The following is a 20,318-nucleotide window of genomic DNA, read 5'->3' as shown; positions in this document are numbered from 1 at the left end:
TTAATTATATTCTTTTATATTTTAATTTAATTTTTAATATTTAAATTTTATTATTATTATTTATTATTAAATTCTATTTTAAAGTGGGGACATTACAGTCCATCCTTCCCGAAATTGCTTGTCCTCAAGCAATGATTGTTTTAACTAAATCTTCTCAATGTGTGGATCCTCAACTAACCCTAGCAATGTGATCGTAAAATGATTTTGGTTATTCCTATGGATATCTCTTTGAGACAAGCCAAGGAATGAACAACTTATATTCATCAAGTTCTTATACTATCACGGCACGGTTTGAGCAATTTTACTGTCACACATTCTTCCTTCCTATAGGTTTCAACAGCCCCTATGTTGTCCTTCATGTTTGCAAAAGATGGGCTTTGGGCGATTTAAAACATGCAGCCCATTTAGAGTATAGTCCTTAAACATTTAGAAGTACTCATAAGGCATACTAAGCATATTCAAGGAAGGCACACACACACATGAAGTAATCACATTGAAACATGAAGCATAAATAAAACATTCATACTGAAAATACATGAAGCAATCTCATAAGATACAAGCACATCCATGGATACTCATGAAGCATGGTCATAAACACATGGAAAACATAAAGCATTTTCATGATTACATACAAGGCTTCTAGTATACATGCAAGTCTTGAAACATAAACATAAGTAATGCATGAAGCAATACCCATAAATACACGTAAGGTATGAAGCGTATATGTCACATAGAGGCGCAAATCATACATATGAAACGCATACGGAGTAAACACTATGTGTGAATCCAACCTATCAAGTATGAAGCATGCACATGAATACATAAGACATGAGTCATACACAAGAATTATGCATAAGGTGTAAAGCATGAAACACATAAGGCAAGAAGCATCTTTGTATAACATGAAGTATACACATATGGTAAGAATACATATGAAGTGTACACATGAATACACGTAACACATTAAGCATGAAGTATACACATGAATTCACTTAGGGCATGCAGTATACACGTAGCATAAAGTATACATGTGAGACATGAAGTAACACACATAACATCATAAGACATGAAACGTGCACATAAGGCATGAAATAATGGACACATGTAGGCAAGAAGCAAAACTATGAGCACACGTAAGCATGAAGTCATGAATACATGTAAGGCAAGAAGCAACACACATGGTTATACGTAAAACATGAAGCAAAGCACATAAGGCATAAAGCAACTACATAAAGCATGAATAATGCGTATGAATACACCAAAGGCATGAATCATGAAGTATACAAAGGAATACATGTAGGCTTGAATCATGCACATTAGTAATATTAAGACCAAGTCATACATGAGAAAAACACATTAGGTAGAAAGCCAACATGTCATTTATGAAGCATGGATAAACAAATACACATAAAGTATAGACATGAATATGCATAAGGCATGAGTCATCCACATATCATACATATAAACAATGAAGTAGTACATATACATAAGGTACAAGCATATATGAGAAATGCACTTATGGAGTAGATATGTTGAAGACACATCAATCATGAAGCATATATGAGAATATACATACCACATGAAGTATACACATCAGTTCACTTGATTCATGAAGCATATATGTGAATAAACGTATCGATAGATATTTCTATTGACTAGAATGTTGAAGACACATCAATCATGAAGCATATATGAGAATATACATACCACATGAAGTATACACATCAATTCACTTGATTCATGAAGCATATATGTGAATAAACATATCGATAGATATTTCTATTGACTAGAATGTATTCATTGTTTTAACCTTATCTTGCAGGATGGCAGAATCAAAGCTCTGATACCACTGTAATGTCCCCTAATTAGTCATACTCTAAATTATCTTAAATTTTCCCAGATCTAAACTAGGTAATTAAGTTTTTGGGAGTACCTTTGTATACTGTTTTCTTGCAACACAAAACTAGAGAACATATGTGAAGTAATACTTATAAAACTGAAACATATACTAATGAAGTAGATTGAGTGATGTAAATTTTAATGTATTAATCACCATTAATATTAGATTTATTAGATAAAATCAGATTGTTATATTTGTTAGATACAGTCAGATTTGTCAGATAAAATCAGATTGTGGGTTACTTGCTTTTCTTAAATATCCAATTCCTTATTACACTAGGGTAGGCTAGTTGGATAGGGTGTCCGAGAAATCCTCCCTCCTAGGCCCAAGAGCAGATACCATATCCCTCTTGGCTCAATATGGCAGGTGTTAAGCATCCATCATGGAGTGGAGTACCCAACGAGGTGTTCTATCGCCGTTCCCCCTCATCACAACCATCTTCTCTCTTAAGCACAAGAGCAGATGCTTCACCCCTCTTGGCTCCATGTGGCAGGTGTTAGGCATCCACTATGGAGTGGTGTACCTAAGAGAGAGTCCCTCCTTTTCAATGAATCATTTGTGATTTTCCAGTGAAGTTATATTTATTCAATTTATCTCATTATATCTGACATAGTTATCATGTTACAATATATTACATTAGTGCCTTGTATTGGATTACCATTAATATTTTCTGAGAATTACTTTGTATCAGTATTATCTATTGTCAGTGTTTTATTAATGTATTAGTCCCCATATCAGCATTTCAGTAATTTATGCAACCTGAATTTGTTTGTATTATGTATCCTTGTATTTATGTGCAGGTATATATTTATAGGTTATGTCTAACAGTACTGTAATTTGATGTTATTCTGAATAAATATCTTATATTATATTAATGGTCATTAATTTGTTTAAGAACATCCACCTTAATTTATATTCCTTGATGCACATATTGGAATTTAGTATATATATATATAAAATACTGCCTAACATTAATATTAATTCAGAGGTAAGTATTCATACCTGTCACCGCTCTTACTACTCTTTCCTTTCCTTTCTAGCAGACCCGATTTTCTGTTCTCTTTTCCTATCTTTCCTACCCTTGCTGGCAGTCTCTATATTTTCCTCCCCAAGAACAAAGATGCTACTGCCTGTAACTTAATAACAGTTCTTATCTGATCCAATGCATGGTGATGTTCCTGGATGCTTCGATTCTTTTCCTTTATATCTCTCAATGTGAGTGAGAGGTTACACCTCTTCATCATGCATGCCCTTTGGCAAGAGACACACCCTTTCACCATTAGCACCTTTTGAAAGAGTGCAACTCTTCATTATTTCTGCCCTTTGAAAGGGACATAACCTTTCATAATCACGTCTACACTTCTTATTTAAATCAGATGTGCACTTCTCATTTCCAAATTATCCCCCTCTCAAATGAGGTTCTCTTCTCCCTTTTATATCTCATTGTTGAGGGAGTCATAACTTTTCCTTCCATGTCTTTTGACCATTCATTAACTTAATTAAATTTTAATTAATTATATTCTTTTATATTCTAGTTTAATTTTTAATATTTAAATTTTATTATTATTATTTATTATTAAATTCTATTTTAAAGTGGGGACATTACAAAGTAAGTTAATGTTGTTTATTAATAATCTATTTTGAAGTTCCAGACTGATTCGCTGCCCCCTATCAGTCTTGCTGGGTGTTCAATAGTAATGTCCCATTTCTAGGTGTAAGAACCAAACTGTAAAAATCCTTCCTGGGGACTGACGATACTTTAATATTTATGACCAGATTGTGCAGAGTGATACTATTTAATTGAATCAGTTGATCTTTGAAATGCCTATGGATTTCATTAGTATAACCAGTGTAGGCAATTTAACCTTCTTGCTCCACATCACATTGATTGGACTACCATTTTATACATTCAATATTCAACATTGCATAGATTGAACAAATAATACATTAAATAGTTGTTGATTTAAGCATTGCTGGGTGCACCTGTTAATCTGCAGTATTGTTGATACTAGTTCTGTCGTGGTGATCTTCCTGAAATGTCACCGCAAACTCATTGATTGGCTACGTAACAGTCTTCTGCTCCGGACTTGATTCCGTTGATTGCTAGTCTTACGCAGAATGGGCTATACCCAATACCGGGCCTCTGCATATGTTGCCAATGACGCCTCCCTTGCAATTGGACTATCATCACCTCGTCTCGGCATAAACTTGCATTGTCGGGGGCTTATGTTGTTGTAACATTCTTCGATGTTTGCCAGCCGACTCCCGTCTCCCCTCTACAGATTACGCAACTTCCTCCTAATGGTCTGCCAATGAAAAACGATCATATCCGTTGCGTGGTAGTGATGCACATGACTTTCAAAGTCTTCAGACGCTCACGCTGAATGGAATGTAGACTGCGTGAGAGACTTTACCCGCATTCACCACTATTGTCTTTTCCTCCCTTACGACTGGTGTGAGGAACACACACACGTCTCTGCAATCTTCAAAGATCCACGCTAAAGTTTAACTTCTCGGATCAATGCCTGGTTCAATATTTTTGGTTCCAATAGGCCAGTACGGGGCTGACGAAAGGAATTCAATTTTCAAGTGTTGATGTCACTTAGATGATCAATTTTCATCTTCAAGTATGATGCTTATCAAAGAAATCTCCTTCCCTCTCAACTCGGATGCCCATCCTTTTATTTTCACCAGTTGGTTCAAAAATCCCGTAATAGCAGTTGGTTCAAAAATCCCGTAATGGTTAGGATTATTTACGGTGATTAACAAAAATACATATAATGCCTTTTCATTATAATATATGTAAATATTAATTTTTATATAAATGAATGGGAGATTTATATAAAAGAATTAATATTTTTATACATACGTCTATCATTTATTTTTTATTAGGGGACATGACAGTCTCCCCTGCCCCATGTTGCTTGCCCTCAAGCAATTCCAAAACTCGTTCATTTTCCCAGGTGGCATCATCTTGAGGCAGATTTTTCCATTTGATGAGATATTCCCTGATAGTCCTGTTCCGCAATTGCCTATCCCGTGTTTCCAAAATTACTTCTGGTATCATTTCAAGCTTCCCTTCTTCATTCAAAGGAGGTAAATCTTCGAGGACTGACACCTGCTGCCCTAAAGCTTTCTTAAGACAAGATACATGAAATACATTGTGTATCTTGCTATCTACAGGTAAATCAAGTTCATAGGCTACTGCACCAACCTTCCGAACTACTTGATAGGGACCATAAAACCGAGGTTTTAATTTTTTAGCCCCACTACGTTTGAGAGAAGATTGCCGATAGGGTTGCAGCCTAAGAAATACCAAATCTCCTACTTCGAAATGACGTTCAACTTGCTTTTTATCTGCATAGATTTTCTGTTGATTCTGAGCACATTGCAATTTCTCCTTAAGAGCTGACAAAATGTCTTGGTTTTCTTGAAGCCAGTCACATGTTTTAGGTACATTGCTCTATTCAAAAGCAAGGTCAAGAAAAGAGATTACATCGTAGCCACATAAGGCTTTGAAAGGAGACATACCAATTGACATATGAAAGGTAGTATTATAACAATATTCACCCAAATATAACCAACGAACCCAAGCCTTCCGATGACCGGCTACATAGTTACGAAGATAGCCTTCGATCCACTTATTCACTATTTCTATCTGTCCATTGGTTTGCGGATGATAGCTGGTGCTATGATTCAACTCTGTACCTGTAAATCTGAAAAGTTCCCCCCAAAATATGCTCAAAAATTTGCTATCTCTCACTGATTATAGTTTTCGGTAAACCTCTCGAAAAAATACTTCTGCGATCTGAACTGCTGTAAATTCCGTAGTGATAGAGAAGAAGTGTGCAAATTTAGTTAATCTATCAACCACAACAAATATACAATCTTTACCTTGGGATTTCGGTAAACCTGTGATGAAATCCATGGATATACTTTCCCATTTCTGATCTGGTATAGGTAGTGGCTGTAATAAACCGGCAGGATACGTTTGTTCTGCTTTATTTTGATGACAGGTGGTGCATTCTTTAACATAGCGTAGGACATCAGTTTTTAAGCCTTTCCAAGTGAACCTTTCTCTTACCTGACGATACGATTTGAAGTATCCAGGATGCCCTACTAGAGGAATATCATGCATAGATTGGAGAATTTTTTCTTTTAACTTCGATCCTGAAGTTAAGTAAATCCTGCCTTTGTAATAAATAACATCATTAACAACTTTATATTTATCATCCTGTATATTACCATCTAGCAAATCACATGCAAAAGAATCCTTTGAATACTCAACCAGCAATAAAGATTTCCAATCAGCTGTTACGACAGATAACGCATTGATTTCAGGCCTTCTAGATAAAGCATCAACAAAAACATTATTTTTACCTTTTACATATTCAATCTCAAAGTCATAAGCTTGAATTTTACTGATCCACTTCTGTTGCCTGTCATTTAAGTCTTTTTGTCCCAAGAAATATCTCAAGCTGTTATGGTCAGCTTTCACCACAAATCTACTACCAACCAAATACTGTCTAAATTTTGTCAATGCATGAATGATCGCCAACATTTCTTTATCATAGATAGAATATAATTTCTCAAGTTTATTAAGTTTCTTGCTTTCATAAACTATAGGATGTTTGTTTTGCATTAAAACTGCCCCTATTCCATCACTCGAAGCATCACATTCCAACAAAAAAGGCTGATTAAAATCTGGAAGAGCCAGTACTGGACAAGAACTCGTTACCTCTTTAAGTTTCTCAAATACCTGTTGAGCTTCCGCAGTCCATCTAAATCCCCCCTTTTTGGTAAGATCTATCAAGGGTGCCCCAAGCTGTGAAAAACCTTTGACAAACCTCCTGTAATAACTGCATAAACCAAAGAATCCCCTTAACTCTGTAACATTCCATGGTGGTGGCCACTCCAAAATGGCTCTTATCTTCTCTTGATGAACGTGTACCTCTGTTGCACTGATCATATGCCCTAAATACAAAATTTCAGTCATTCCGAATTCACATTTAGACACCTTTGCATGTAGTGATTGTGATTCCATAATACCAAGGACTATATCAATATGTTTCAAATGCTCTTCCCAAGTTTTACTATAAATCAATATATCATCAAAAAATACTAGCAAAAATTTCCTTAACTGTTTGTTAAAAATATGATTCATACAAGACTGAAATGTTGGCGGAGCATTTGTTAGACCAAACGACATAACCAAGAATTCATAATGACCATAATGACAGCGGAAAGCAGTTTTATGAATGTCTTGTTCCCTTAACTTAATATGATGATACCCTGATCTCAGATCAATTTTAGAAAAATAAATAGCACCATGCAATTCATCTAACAATTCATCAATTCGAGGAATTGGATACCTGTTTTTGATTGTTTTCTTGTTAAGAGCTCGGGAATCAATACACATACACAGAGTTCCATCCTTCTTTTTGACCAAAACTACAAATGATGCAAAAGGACTAGAGCTAGGTCTGATGTGTCCCATATCCAATAATTCTTTAATTGTTTTTTCTATTTCATCCCTGAATGTTTTAGGGTGTCTATAAGGTGTAGTGATAACTGGTTTAGCACCCTCTTCAAATTCAATAGTATGTTCAAATCCTCTATCAGGTGGGACTCCTGGAGGAATATCATTGAAAACCAAATGATGTGAATCTAATACTGTTAACAAATCATTCTGATAAGATTTGGATTCAAAACCTGATACCTTGTTGGAGATTAAACATTGTGTTGACCACGCCTGACGATCCTGGGACCACTGTTAGACATACCACGAAGGACTACCTTCTTATCATCAATTTTAAAAGAGAATTCCATTCTTTTAAAGCTCTGTGTATGTCATGTCCCCTTTCTAGAGAGGACATCAGAGACGGAGGAGTTGGCCTATCATTGGAGTCTCGTAGGCTAGCAGAGGTTGATTGGGACTCATTCAGTACATATAGTGATTGGATTTTGGCTCTATAGGCAGTTTGGAGCCAGTTTGGAGCAGTTCCTAAAATTTAGGGGGTATTCAGTACATATAGTGATTGGATTTTGGCTTTACAGGCAGTTTGGAGCCAATTTGGAGCAGTTCCTAGATTTTAGGGGGTATCCCTAAATTTTAGGAGGTCGTGACAGTTGCCAGTCGTGAGGTTATTCATGACCTTTTAGATGGTTTCAGTTTCAGGAGATTTGGGTGTGTTCCCTAGTTTCTAGAAGCATCCCTAGATTTTAGGGATGAGACTGCTAGTTGATCCATGATTTCCGACTTCAGTCACAGACAGGTGGCAGGTTTCGTTTCAGGCTTTTGGAGTCATTTGAGCCTTCTACAGCTATTTGGGATATATTTTTAATATATTTAAATATTTCCTAAGTTAGCATTTAATTATTTAAATAAGGCTATGTTTATAACCATTTTGGAGTAATAAGGGGTTTTTGGCCTCATCTGGATGCGTATCCCTTGGTGTAATAGCTCGTTGGAAAGGTCTTGGACTTTTCTAAATATTTCTCTTTTGACTCAGATCCTTTCAGTGAACGGATTTCTTTATATTTGAAAAAAGGTCATTTTCTATGCACTTGACAACTTAAAATGAGAAATATAACATTTTAACCCTAAACGCCCCATTGAGTCACTTTTAGGGTTCGAGCTAAGTGGGAAGGTGTTATAAGGAAGTTGAGACCTAATTCTTATTATCTTTTACACATTTTACATCTTGGATTTGAGATTTGGCTCTGGAAGAGCTTTTCAACATCTGGGACGCCAACCCCAATGCCTTGCCTGTTTGGGACGTAGCCCCCAATACAGTGGTTTGGATTTGCTTGCAGCTATTAGCATCTTGGAGATTGTACGACATTCTTTCTGGAGGTTCAGCCATTCTGACAGAGTTCGGCATGGGATTTGGGGTTTCTAACCAGTTGGGTGTACTTGGCAACCGTACGGCTGTACCTGGCAGCCACTTTCCTTCCCACGTGCAGCACTTGGAGGGTTGGAATCTTCCCGTAGCTTCATTCCTGGTTATGTTACTCTTTCAGCATTCAGGTTGGAATTACTCCTGATTGTAATCTTCTTGGAATTATTGGAAATCTTCATCTGGTCAAATATTTGATTTTATATTTAGAAATCTGCCTTGAATCGAATTTGTTTTGGCTGTATATGAACTTCATTTTCAGTACTTTGTTCATGTACTTGTACTTCATTATTTACTTGTTGAAAAATCATCAAAATACAAAAAGAATCCAACCCTTCTGCAACTTCTGTCTATTTCTGAAAGAAAATATTAATAAGCAGGAAAAATCAATTTAAAATAATAAAAATTACAGCAGATTAGTAAAAGAGATTCATCAAGGATCTTTCAGTGGTATCAGAGCCAGGTTGGGATTATTCCTGATTGTAATCTTCCTGAAATTATTGGAAATCTTCATTTGGTCAAATATTTGATTTTATATTCAGAAATCTGCCTTGAATCGAATTTGTCTTGGCTGTATATGAACTTCATTTTCAGTACTGTGTTCATGTACTTGTACTTCATTATTTACTTGTTGAAAAATCAACAAAATACAAAAAGAATCCAACCCTTTTGCAACTTCTGTCTATTTCTGAAAGAAAATATTAATAAGCAGGAAAAATCAATTTAAAATAATAAAAATTACAGCAGATTAGTAAAAGAGATTCATCAGGGATCTTTCAGTGGTATCAGAGCTTTGATCTTGCCAGCCTATTGGGTGAAGATCAAGAGTTCTAATTCAGATTTGAGTTTAATTTGGTTGAAAATCAAATTGGACATCATGACAGGGTTGTTTAGAAATAAACAAACAGGGAAAGAATTTGAACAAACACCTTCAAGGAGTTCCAGACAGTCTAGGGGTACAACTCCTTCAACAAGTACAAGGAGAAGGTCTCCTGCCAAGACATTCAATGATACAGTTATGAACAACTATGATAAGTATTGCTCTCTTCCTAAAAAGATACGTGACCACCTTTCCTTCACACAATTCATGGGTGTACCAATTGAAGATGACTTGATGTTTTCAAGTCCACGTCATCAACCAAGAACAAAACAAGAGTCAATTGAGAGCAAGGGAAGCAAAGGAAGAGGAGCAGATATGATGTTTACCAGTGAGATTGGTAGGAAACTATTTGAAGATTTTGAGAGACATGTAGATCCAATTGGTGCCTCTTTGGTTGGTTACAACGCTGTCCCATCATTTTTGGTGGAAGATGTGAAGGAAGAGTTTGTAACTTCAAGCAATACACAAGACATCCATGAGAGGTTTGATGAGTTTTCAGATTGCCCAAAGACTGATTTTGAATCAGCAATTGATAAAGAACATGAAGTTGAAATGGACAGCGTAAGTTTGGATTCATTTGTCACACTACTTCCTCTTCTCAATTGGGAAGACCATGAGGAAAGTCGAAATTTAATGGTGTGTAGTGAATCCAAAGATTTGTCACCACGGTATGATCATAATTCTGAAGTCCATAACAGCAGTGACGTAACTTCTCTTCCTCAAGATATGACAGCCTTTGGTCATGAAGAGAATAAAGATTTGCATTCTACATTTGCGGGTGCTTATGGTACAAGCATGGGTTATGCTGATGCAAATAATACAACTCACCATAAGTCTGATTTTGTGTACTTTGGGGCAGCTGGTATAAAACATTGCCAAAAGTTAAATGAAGATTGGTTACATAGAGCTGCCCAAGCAAAAACGCTTGCTGCCCAAGCAAGACACCACCTCCAAAGAGTCAAAGAGCGTCACAATCGGTTAGATGACGCAAGGATACAAAGAGAATCATCCATTAGATCTTTATTTCTTCCAAGGGAAGAAATGGACAGCGAAGATATATTGAATGGAAATAGAAATCAGTTTGATTTTCTGAGTTTGATCAGCAATTCTCCTTCATCTAATGAGTCAAATTTGAAACCTTGCATTGAAAACGTTCAAGTTGGGAAGACTAGGTGTGAAGTTTATGAGTTGTTAGGTGGCATTCATAGTGGACCAGCCATTGAAGGTTTATCCATGTTGCAGAACAAAAACATCTACTATTCATTTGTGCACTTGTCACCTCTTTCATATGATAGGGCAGCGATGTACTTATTAATTGGTGACTCAGTTTTCTTAGATGTGACAGTGGGCTATGAAGATCAGTGTGTAAGAGACTATTTTTGGTGCATGGCTAAACAATATGTTTATTTGGCATCCTCCAATGAAGACATACTAACTTGTGGAGAAATTGGGCAAGTTGTAGCCGCTGATCAAAGGTTTTGGAGAGGTTTCCATCACACTTTGCTTGTTGGAAATTGTCTTATTGATGGGTCCATTTCAACATTGAAGATTGGTGGTATTTATGGTTTCACAATGGCTGTAGAGAGACACGGTATCGAGGATGCCTCTTACTATCATTGTCTCTTCATGACAGATGGATGTGAATTTAGTTTTATTTGGGATCCAGGTGTTGATTCATTTGATACAGCATCTTATAGGGATTATAGTATGTTGCTCCAGATATTAAGATTATATGGCACTTATATCAGAGGAGAGCAGCAGGAGCAGTTTATGTCCTACAAGTGGTTTGTGTGGGATCATGGTGTAGACATGTGTAGTACCTTTCTTTCGTGGATCCTACATGGGTTGCTTCACTTCAGATGTATAGATGTAGTCGTGGGTGTACAGTGGTTGTTGACACTTGGACGGTATGTTCGGAATATCACGAGGATGGAGCTGAAGTTTACCCACTATCCATCTCAGTTTATCGAGCAGAGTGGGACGACAGTTGATCCATAGGTTGATTGTCATCAGATAGCTGGCGTGGATGAGTTATGTGATGTTACTCCTAGTGAGTACTTTGAGCCAGTTGATGTGGCAGTTTCACCTGATTCTCTAGACAGGGTGATTGTTTCATTGCTGGTTGGTGATTACATATTTTTAGATGCCAGCCTGGACAGTGATGATTTTAGTCAGTATTATATATTGTCTAGTGAGTTGGCATTAGGTCTTCCGGCACATCAGGAGCAGTGTGTGGCAGTTGTGTGTCACTTGTGTCAGATAGGGTCAGATCACAAAGGGTCTTCCATGGATTGGCATTCATTGGATATTATGACGGATGTTATGCATGTTGGTGATCACAAACACACTAGTGGTCTTGGCATTTATGGATATTTGATCTATGGAGATGATATAGTTTTCCATTGCTCACTTGAGGTATTCAGCGGGAGCCATGCTTCACTCTGGGACCCAGGCAGTGTTGATTTGACAGCACAAGTGCTTCAGCGTTTTGAGGAGCCATTCCAGACCGGGGTATTGCATGTTGTTTATATCAGAGATGAGCAGCAGTTACATGCAATGATTTGTTTACGTCTTATTTGGGATGGTAGAGGATTGGTGTTTCAGTTGCTTGTGGGCAAGCAACTCCTAGAGGCGAGGCTTGTCATGTCCCCTTTCTAGAGTGGACATCAGAGACGGAGGAGTTGGCCTATCATTGGAGTCTCGTAGGCTAGCAGAGGTTGATTGGAACTCATTCAATACATATAGTGATTGGATTTTGGCTTTACAGGCAGTTTGGAGCAGTTCCTAGATTTTAGGGGGTACATAGCCTTATTTAAATAATTAAACGCTAACTTAGGAAATATTTAAATATATTAAAAATATATCCCAAATAGTTGTAGAAGGCTCAAATGACTCCAAAAGCCTGTAACGGAACCTGCCACCTGTCTGTGACTGAAGTCGGAAATCATGGATCAACTGGCAGTCTCATCCCTAAAATCTAGGGATGCTCCTAGAAACTAGGAAACACACCCAAATCTCTTGAAACTGAAACCATCTAAAAGGTCATGAATAACCTCACGACTGGCAACTATCACGACCTCCTAAAATTTAAGGATACCCCCTAAAATCAAGGAACTGCTCCAAACTGGCTCCAAACTGCCTGTAAAGCCAAAATCCAATCACTATATGTACTGAATGAGTCCCAATCAACCTCTGCTAGCCTACGAGACTCCAATGATAGGCCAACTCCTCTGTCTCTGATGTCCACTCTAGAAAGGGGACATGACAGTGTATATTCATCTAATGTTTCCATCCACTGTATACCTAAGACAACATTAGTGTCAGCCAGATCAATCACATAGAAATCATCTGTAACAGTGTAATTGCCAAGAGTAATATTCAATTTAGGAACTTTATGAGTGCTAGACAAATTAGTTCCATCTGCTACTCTAACATCAAATCCCTCATGTTTTTCAGTCCGCAAACCACGTTTTTCCACTAGTGCTGCATCCATAAAATTATGTGTAGAACCACTATCAAGCATAACAATTACATGCTGTCCATTCAAAACTCCTCTAACTTGGAAAATATTATAATGTGGGGTTCCTATCATGGATGCTATCACTCCTCCTTGTTTGGTACCTGTTTCTGACTCAGTATTCTGATGTGTTCGTTCTATGTTAGGATCAACATTCTCTTCATCCTCACTATCAAACATAACCTCAGTATAATGAATTTTCCCCTTCCCTAAACATCTGTGTCCAAGCTACCAAGCTTCACTACAACTGAAACATAGTTTTTTCCTTCTAAGCTCTTCTCTTTCTTCTTTATCTAGCCTGTTTTGAGGGAAATTATCTTTGTTGAAAGGTTGTTTGTCCTTTTCCGGTTTAGGAGGTGGTCCTTTGTTAAAACTTTTTCGTTTTGAAGATGGTTCTAATTCTCTTGCTCTTTTGATAGCTGTTTGTAGAGTAAGGGGGTTTAAGGATTTAACCCACACTTTGAGGGAATCAGACAACCCATCTATAAATATCACAATCTTGTGTCTTTCAAAAATTTCAGTAACTAAGACTGCCAATTTTTCAAATTCAGAGATATATTGTCCAGTTTGCTTAAGTTGAGTCAAATCCTTAAGGTGCAATTCAAGGTCTTTAGAATCAAACCTATCAATAAGTTTCTCAGTAAACTCAACATAAGTGCCTATCAAATTATGGCCCAAGGTTATTTGTCCATGATGCCACCATTCATGTGCTACACCGTCAAGATGTAATGCAACATATTTAATTGCTTCTTCTTCCATCATAGGGTTTAATTGAAAGTATGTATCTAACTTTTGCACCCAAGCCCGAGTAGTTGTCTTACTTGAACCATCAAAATTAGGAATGGACATCTTTCCATTTTTTCTTTGTAATTCACTGATATTTCTTCGTTGTCCTCTTAGCCTATGTTTCATTCTGACATCTAAATATTCTCTAAATGTCATTGATGATCTGAATTCTTCACCAGAACCTAACCAGTCTTGATGTATTTCTTCCTGAATTTCTCTTATTGTAGGTTCATTTTCAGGTGGCTGGTTTCTAGTAGTAAATGTAGGCATAAATGGTCTAGCTGTGCCTGTTCTTTCTGGCTGATTATTAACTGTCTGTTCATCTCTACCCCCATTGTTTCCCCCATTATTTTGATGTTGATTATTCTGTCTTCCATTATTTTGGTGCTGATTAATATTATTAGCCATAAACTGGGTCATCAAGTTGGTCATTCCGTTAACATTATCCTGCATATCTTGCTGACTTCTGATCAATGCAGCCAATAGATCCCTATTGTTATCCGGGTCTCCCATGTTGGTTTCAAAAATAAATTCCTCGTCTGTTTCTGTGTGGCTATCCTCAATTTCAAATGGAATAGATCAACTATTTTGCGCTAGAGGAGAGTTTGTAAATCTATTTTGGCGGGCCCTAATACTTCGGAAATTATAATTTCCCGGGTGCATACTCAATTGTACATTAAGTTTTCATGAAGTTTCAATACCCTACAGGCTGGTAGGATACAAAAAGCTCTGATACCATTGTAAAAATCCTTATTGGGGACTGACGATACTGTAATGTTTATGACCAAATTGTGCAGAGTGATACTATTTAATTTAATCAGTTGATCTTTGAAATGCCTATGGATTTCATTAGTATAACCAGTGTAGGCAATTTAACCTTCTTGCTCCACATCACATTGATTGGACTACCATTTTATACATTCAATATTCAACATTGCGTAGATTGAACAAATAATACATTAAACAACTGTTGATTTAAGCATTGTTGGGTGCACCTGTTAATCTGCAGTATTGTTGATACCAGTTCTGTCATGGTGATCTTCCTGAAATGTCACCGCAAACTCATTGATTGGCTGCATAACAGTCTTCTGCTCCGGACTTGATTCCGCTGATTGCTAGTCTTACGCAGAATGGGCTATACCCGATATCAGGCCTCTGCATATGTTGCCAATGACGCCTCCCTTGCAATTGGACTATCATCACCTCGTCTCGGCATAAACTTGCATTGTCGGGGGCTTATGCTGTTGTAACATTCTTCGGTGTTTGCCAACCGACTCTTGTCTCCCCTCTACGGATTACGCAACTTCCTCCTAATGGTTTGCCAATGAAAAACGACCATATCCGTTGCGTGGTAGTGATGCAAGTGACTTTCAGAGTCTTCAGACGTTCATGCTGAATGGAATGTAGACTACGTGAGAGACTTTACCCGCATTCACCACTATTGTCTTTTCCTCCCTTACGACTGGTGTGAGGAACACACACACGTCTCTGCAATCTTCAAAGATCCACGCTAAAGTTTAACTTCTCGGATCAATGCCTGGTTCAATATTTTTGGTTCCAATAGGCCAGTACGGGGCTGACGAAAGGAATTCAATTTTCAAGTGTTGATATCACTTAGATGATCAATTTTCATCTTCAAGTATGATGCTTATCAAAGAAATGTCCTTCCCTCTCAACTTGGATGCCCATCCTTTTATTTTCACCAGTTGGTTCAAAAATCCCGTGATAGCAGTTGGTTCAAAAATCCCGTAATGGTTAGGATTATTTACGGTGATTAACAAAAAAACATATAATGCCTTTTCATTATAATATATGTAAATATTAATTTTTATATAAATGAATGGGAGATTTATATAAAAGAATTAATATTTTTATACATACGTCTATCATTTATTTTTTATTAGGGAACATGACACAAACAGAGTCCCTTAGCCTATTTTATTTCTCATAGGCTAGTTGAGAGGAAATGAAGGAATAATTAATTAATTAAATTAAGTTGTCTAAGTTTAGGCTACGTACATTCAATTAATTAGTTTTATAAAGTTGAACAATTTAAATTAAAAAGTGACTTTCATGGGGCCCAAAATATAAAGTTAAATTACAGTCACTTTAGGCAAGAAAATGAATAATATTTTACTATTTTTGGAAAAAGTGTATAAAGAGAAGAATTGAGAAGGTGAAAGTTTATTTTCTTGGCATTTTGATATTGTAAACCTGGGTAGGGAGATTGAGAGATTCCTCAACTTGTGCCCTAGGACAAAAAACTCTACGGCAAGATTGGTTTCCGAGGATGAAAACCCTCCTCACCAATTTATAGGTTGATTCACATAGGATTCATTGGTGTGCATTTGGAGTTTGTAGAAATTTGTGTTTGTGATCATTATTGATTTAGATGAAATTCTAGTGAAGATTTATTTGCATACTTATTGAGTATAAATAACAATTGAAAGAATGGAATGAAGTTAAGCTTCCTAGCCTTAATAAGGCCATCAGTACCATATTTCAATCACAGGGACAGGTCATACAAATTTAAAAGAATTTGATTTTGGCATGAGATATGAATCACTTCCTTTTTCCTAAAGCTTATAGGACTCTAAAGCTAGGTGCTCCATTTATTGTTGGTTTCCCACTAGTTTTGAGAGGGATGTGACAATTAAGGGGATATATGGGGGGGTGAGGGAGAAGGAATGGGAATCACTGCATAAAATAAAGACTTAAAAACCTATTTCCCAGCTGCCCCTTCATTGGAGGTTCATTAGTGACTTCAAAGTCGGACATAGCACTTCTTTTGGAAGAAACCAGGGCCATATGATTGAGAGGGCAATCTATGGGATAATTTCTAAATTTGGTTAGGCACTAATATTGTATCCTGAGTTTCTAATGAGAATATAACCAGCTGCAGCTTCAACATTAATATCAAAATTTCTATTTAGCTCTTATTATAATATGTGTGAAAATATTTGCACTTAGCTGTTGAATTAGTGGAATTGTGTTAAAAAATTCAGAATTTGTGCATCTGATTATTATAGCAGAAGCTGCAGAACAGACTTGGAATTTCATACATTAATATTGCGAAAGCAATATCAGTTGATGCAATGTTGGTTCATCTGTCATTTCATCAAACATCTGCAAAAAAACATAAATCACTTGTCTGTCTAAACATTGCCAATCATCAAACAATTGCCAAAACTCCAAAAATTTAGCCTAGCCCATTACAAGAGGTAGAAGCAAGGCACTAATCTGGTCTATAAGGTCATCTTTATAGAACCCCCATTTGGTAATTGTTTTGCATTTATCATGTATATTGTTCAGTAAAGTATACAACCCTACCCTCTTTAGTTAGGAACATGCACCTCCACTTTGGAATGCACATGCCTTCACCATCAAAAACACTTGGCAGAACAGAGATCACATCGAAGCTCTTTATTTCATTACATACAAAGGACTAGATACTAAATGAGTGAGAAAGCCGTCCAACATATGCATGGTACATGATAGATAATGAATTTTCTCCCATAAGTTATATATTCTCATCATTTTCGCTACACCCAATTCATGGTGTGCAATTTTCTCCTATGATGGATATTTTATCAGATGTGCTTCAAGAAGATAACATTGATTGCAAACCATTAAAAGTGGATAACTGAAAAATAAAAACTACAATATGGATTTCTCACCTCAGCAGCATAAACTTGCAAATCCTTTACATCTACACTCACAGGAGTATCTCTATATGGAAAGCATGGAACCACGCCAAGTGATGCAGCTTCCTGTAATTGTTGCATACGTAAGAAAAGAATGAGCATGCTAAGAAACAAGACAAAACTAATATGTTACTGTTCCTTTATAAGATTCATCATCAACCACTTCGATGAGCTTTGAAATTATAGTTGCAAAATTCCACAAACAACTAAAGAATCATCCATATGTATTACAAAATCAAAACAATTTACATCACATCAATAATGAAACTGAAGGCTCCAATAAGAAACTGTTACTTGACCTCATACAACGAAAATGCACGCGGATCGTAAATTCCAAAGCCATCAATTAAGGAACATAAGTTTAACCGTTTTGTTGAACCAAGATAAAATCCAAGGTTCTCATTATAAATAAATTTTCCAGCAGTATTCAATGGCATTCGCAAACACCCCAAAACATGTGAGAGGGCTTCCATTGTAGGTGTTACTCCAGCAGAAATTGTTTGGCGATACACCAACAAAGCCCATGATGTCCTGCAAGGAAAGATAAAGAAACATTAAGCAAACTTACACTTGTTTGTGATAACAAGATCATATGGTCATACTGACTTTAAAAAAAATGTTTAGTCCAATTTGAACTGTTACCTTGCTTTCTCAGAAATATTTGATGTTATTTGACTCAGAGATACTGACTGATTATTCAAGGAAGGCTTATAATGTTTTTCATTTAGCTACTCAAAATGTCATATTCATTACGTATTTAAAATCTAAACAAAAAACAGCATTTTGTCCTACACAAAGAAGAATAAAAAGAGTACAAATGGAATATGCATCAACTCTCAAATCCAAACTGCACTAAATATTAGGAAAACTATTTCTTATGTTATGTTGTAAATATTAGGGCATTGTGCTGGACAAATTAATGCAAAGTAATAATTATGTGCCAAGAATTTGTAAAGATAATTTCAAATAAATTACACAACTAACTTGACTTGCTCTAAAAGTAAAATGTGCATAAAAGATACTTGAACAGGAAACTAGACATTTTTTATGTTGCTCCTCTCTCTCTCTCTTGAGCCAACCAAAACAATGAGGTATGTACATTAGGTTTCATTATCCAGTGATCAATAGGAATTAGATGAGCTGCCAACAGCCATCATATGTTTCATTAGGCAACAATTTATAGCATTCATCATCTAAGCCTAAAAGAATAATGTATTAAAGTTTTATAATGTATTTAGATGTGTATAAGTAAAAGTAAAAGAAAAGGCTATAAAAAATTAGTCGTAGGAGAAAAGCCAACATGTAACAATGGCAGAGTTAGAGAAACATGGAAAGAGGATTACTAGAGAAATCGAAAGGAAAATAAAAAAAGGTTTTGATGAGAACTGTAGAGATGAAAAAATCATTATGCCTACCAAATTTTGCATCCTTTGTCTGTGATGTCCCCATCTTTGCACTAAAGGAAAAATAGAAATAAAACACATACGTGACCAAGGAGTGGCGGACTTTGAGCAGCTACAAATAGTTAGAAGAGAGTTACAAGTGTACGTAGCTAGTAGATAGTTGGAGTAATTAAGTATCCGGAAAATCGTTGTCTTTTATGAATAAGACGGATTTCCTTGAGCAACAATTAATGATTCCATAAAAGATGATCATAGCACAACAAATAGATGATACAAACAAATCAGTCATATGCACCCAATGAGGAAGAACATGGTGACAAACTGATTACTGAAGTTGATCAACATCGATCATACTAGAAGTCACAAATAATTGATAATGATTAGAGTACAATCTGTAGACATATAAAAATGACCATATTCCTAAATGAATATTTTATGTTCATTTCTCTATTTGATTAAATCCAATTTAATTAAATTATCCACATTCCTCTATTTAATTAAGTAAATTTCTCAATTTATTTAAATTAAATTCACTATACCCATTTAATGAATAAATCATTTTATTCAATTAAATCCCCCCTATCCACTTTTAATTAAATTCAAATTTAATTAAATAGTTATCCTAAATTGAATAAATCTAATTTATTTAATTGCAACCAAATTGAATGAAATACTTTATTTCAATTAAATCCTATTATCCCTCCATCCACTTGCAAAATCTCAAACCCCTTTCTAATCCCTTCTAGAATCTTCTAAATTGCTTCTAATTAACCTAACCCCTCCTCTAAACTTTGTCACATCCCTAAGCAAAGGGAAGTCACTTCTCAAACCCTCAAAGTCTTTGATAACCATTAAAGGCTTTCAACCTTCAACCACTAAATTCCTCAAAGTCTTTGATAACCATTGAAGGTTTTCAACTTTCAACCACTTAATCCCCAAAGTCTCCAATAACCATTAATGGTTAACTCAAACCCTCCTACATGGTTAAAACATTTGTTTTGACTCAACCTTCATCCAACCCAAGGGTCTCATCAGGCCTTTAATGCTTTGACCATGATTATCTCTTAATCTTTTGCACAAAGGTTTATCCTTGGATTAACTCTTAATCCAGTGGGTAATCCTAATTTAGACTTGACCCTTAGCCTCTAGATAACCATGAGGTCTTCTCAAGTATTGAATGCCTCCAACCCCTTCTCTCAACCCAACCCTATGTTGACACTTGTCACCAT

General features: G+C 36.2%; 1 protein-coding gene across 5 annotated transcripts in view; it reads right to left on the bottom strand.

Annotated features, from left to right (window-relative positions):
* Positions 1 to 20,318, bottom strand: part of LOC131030760 (pentatricopeptide repeat-containing protein MRL1, chloroplastic) — a 268,461-nt gene that overhangs the window by 62,730 nt on the left and 185,413 nt on the right. For all 5 annotated transcript variants that reach the window (XM_059221492.1, XM_057961675.2, XM_057961676.2 and 2 more), the window contains 2 exons: positions 17,986 to 18,217; positions 17,660 to 17,752 (listed from right to left, as the gene is read on the bottom strand). In XM_059221492.1, the coding sequence (XP_059077475.1) occupies positions 17,660 to 17,752; positions 17,986 to 18,217 (325 nt within the window). The remainder of the gene's footprint in view (positions 1 to 17,659; positions 17,753 to 17,985; positions 18,218 to 20,318) is intronic.

This window comes from Cryptomeria japonica, chromosome 5 (genome assembly GCF_030272615.1).
Source record: "Cryptomeria japonica chromosome 5, Sugi_1.0, whole genome shotgun sequence".
In the NCBI taxonomy this organism is placed as follows: Eukaryota; Viridiplantae; Streptophyta; class Pinopsida; order Cupressales; family Cupressaceae; genus Cryptomeria; species Cryptomeria japonica.
Note: the sequence above shows the minus strand (reverse complement) of the source record. Positions and strands in the feature narration are given on the sequence as shown.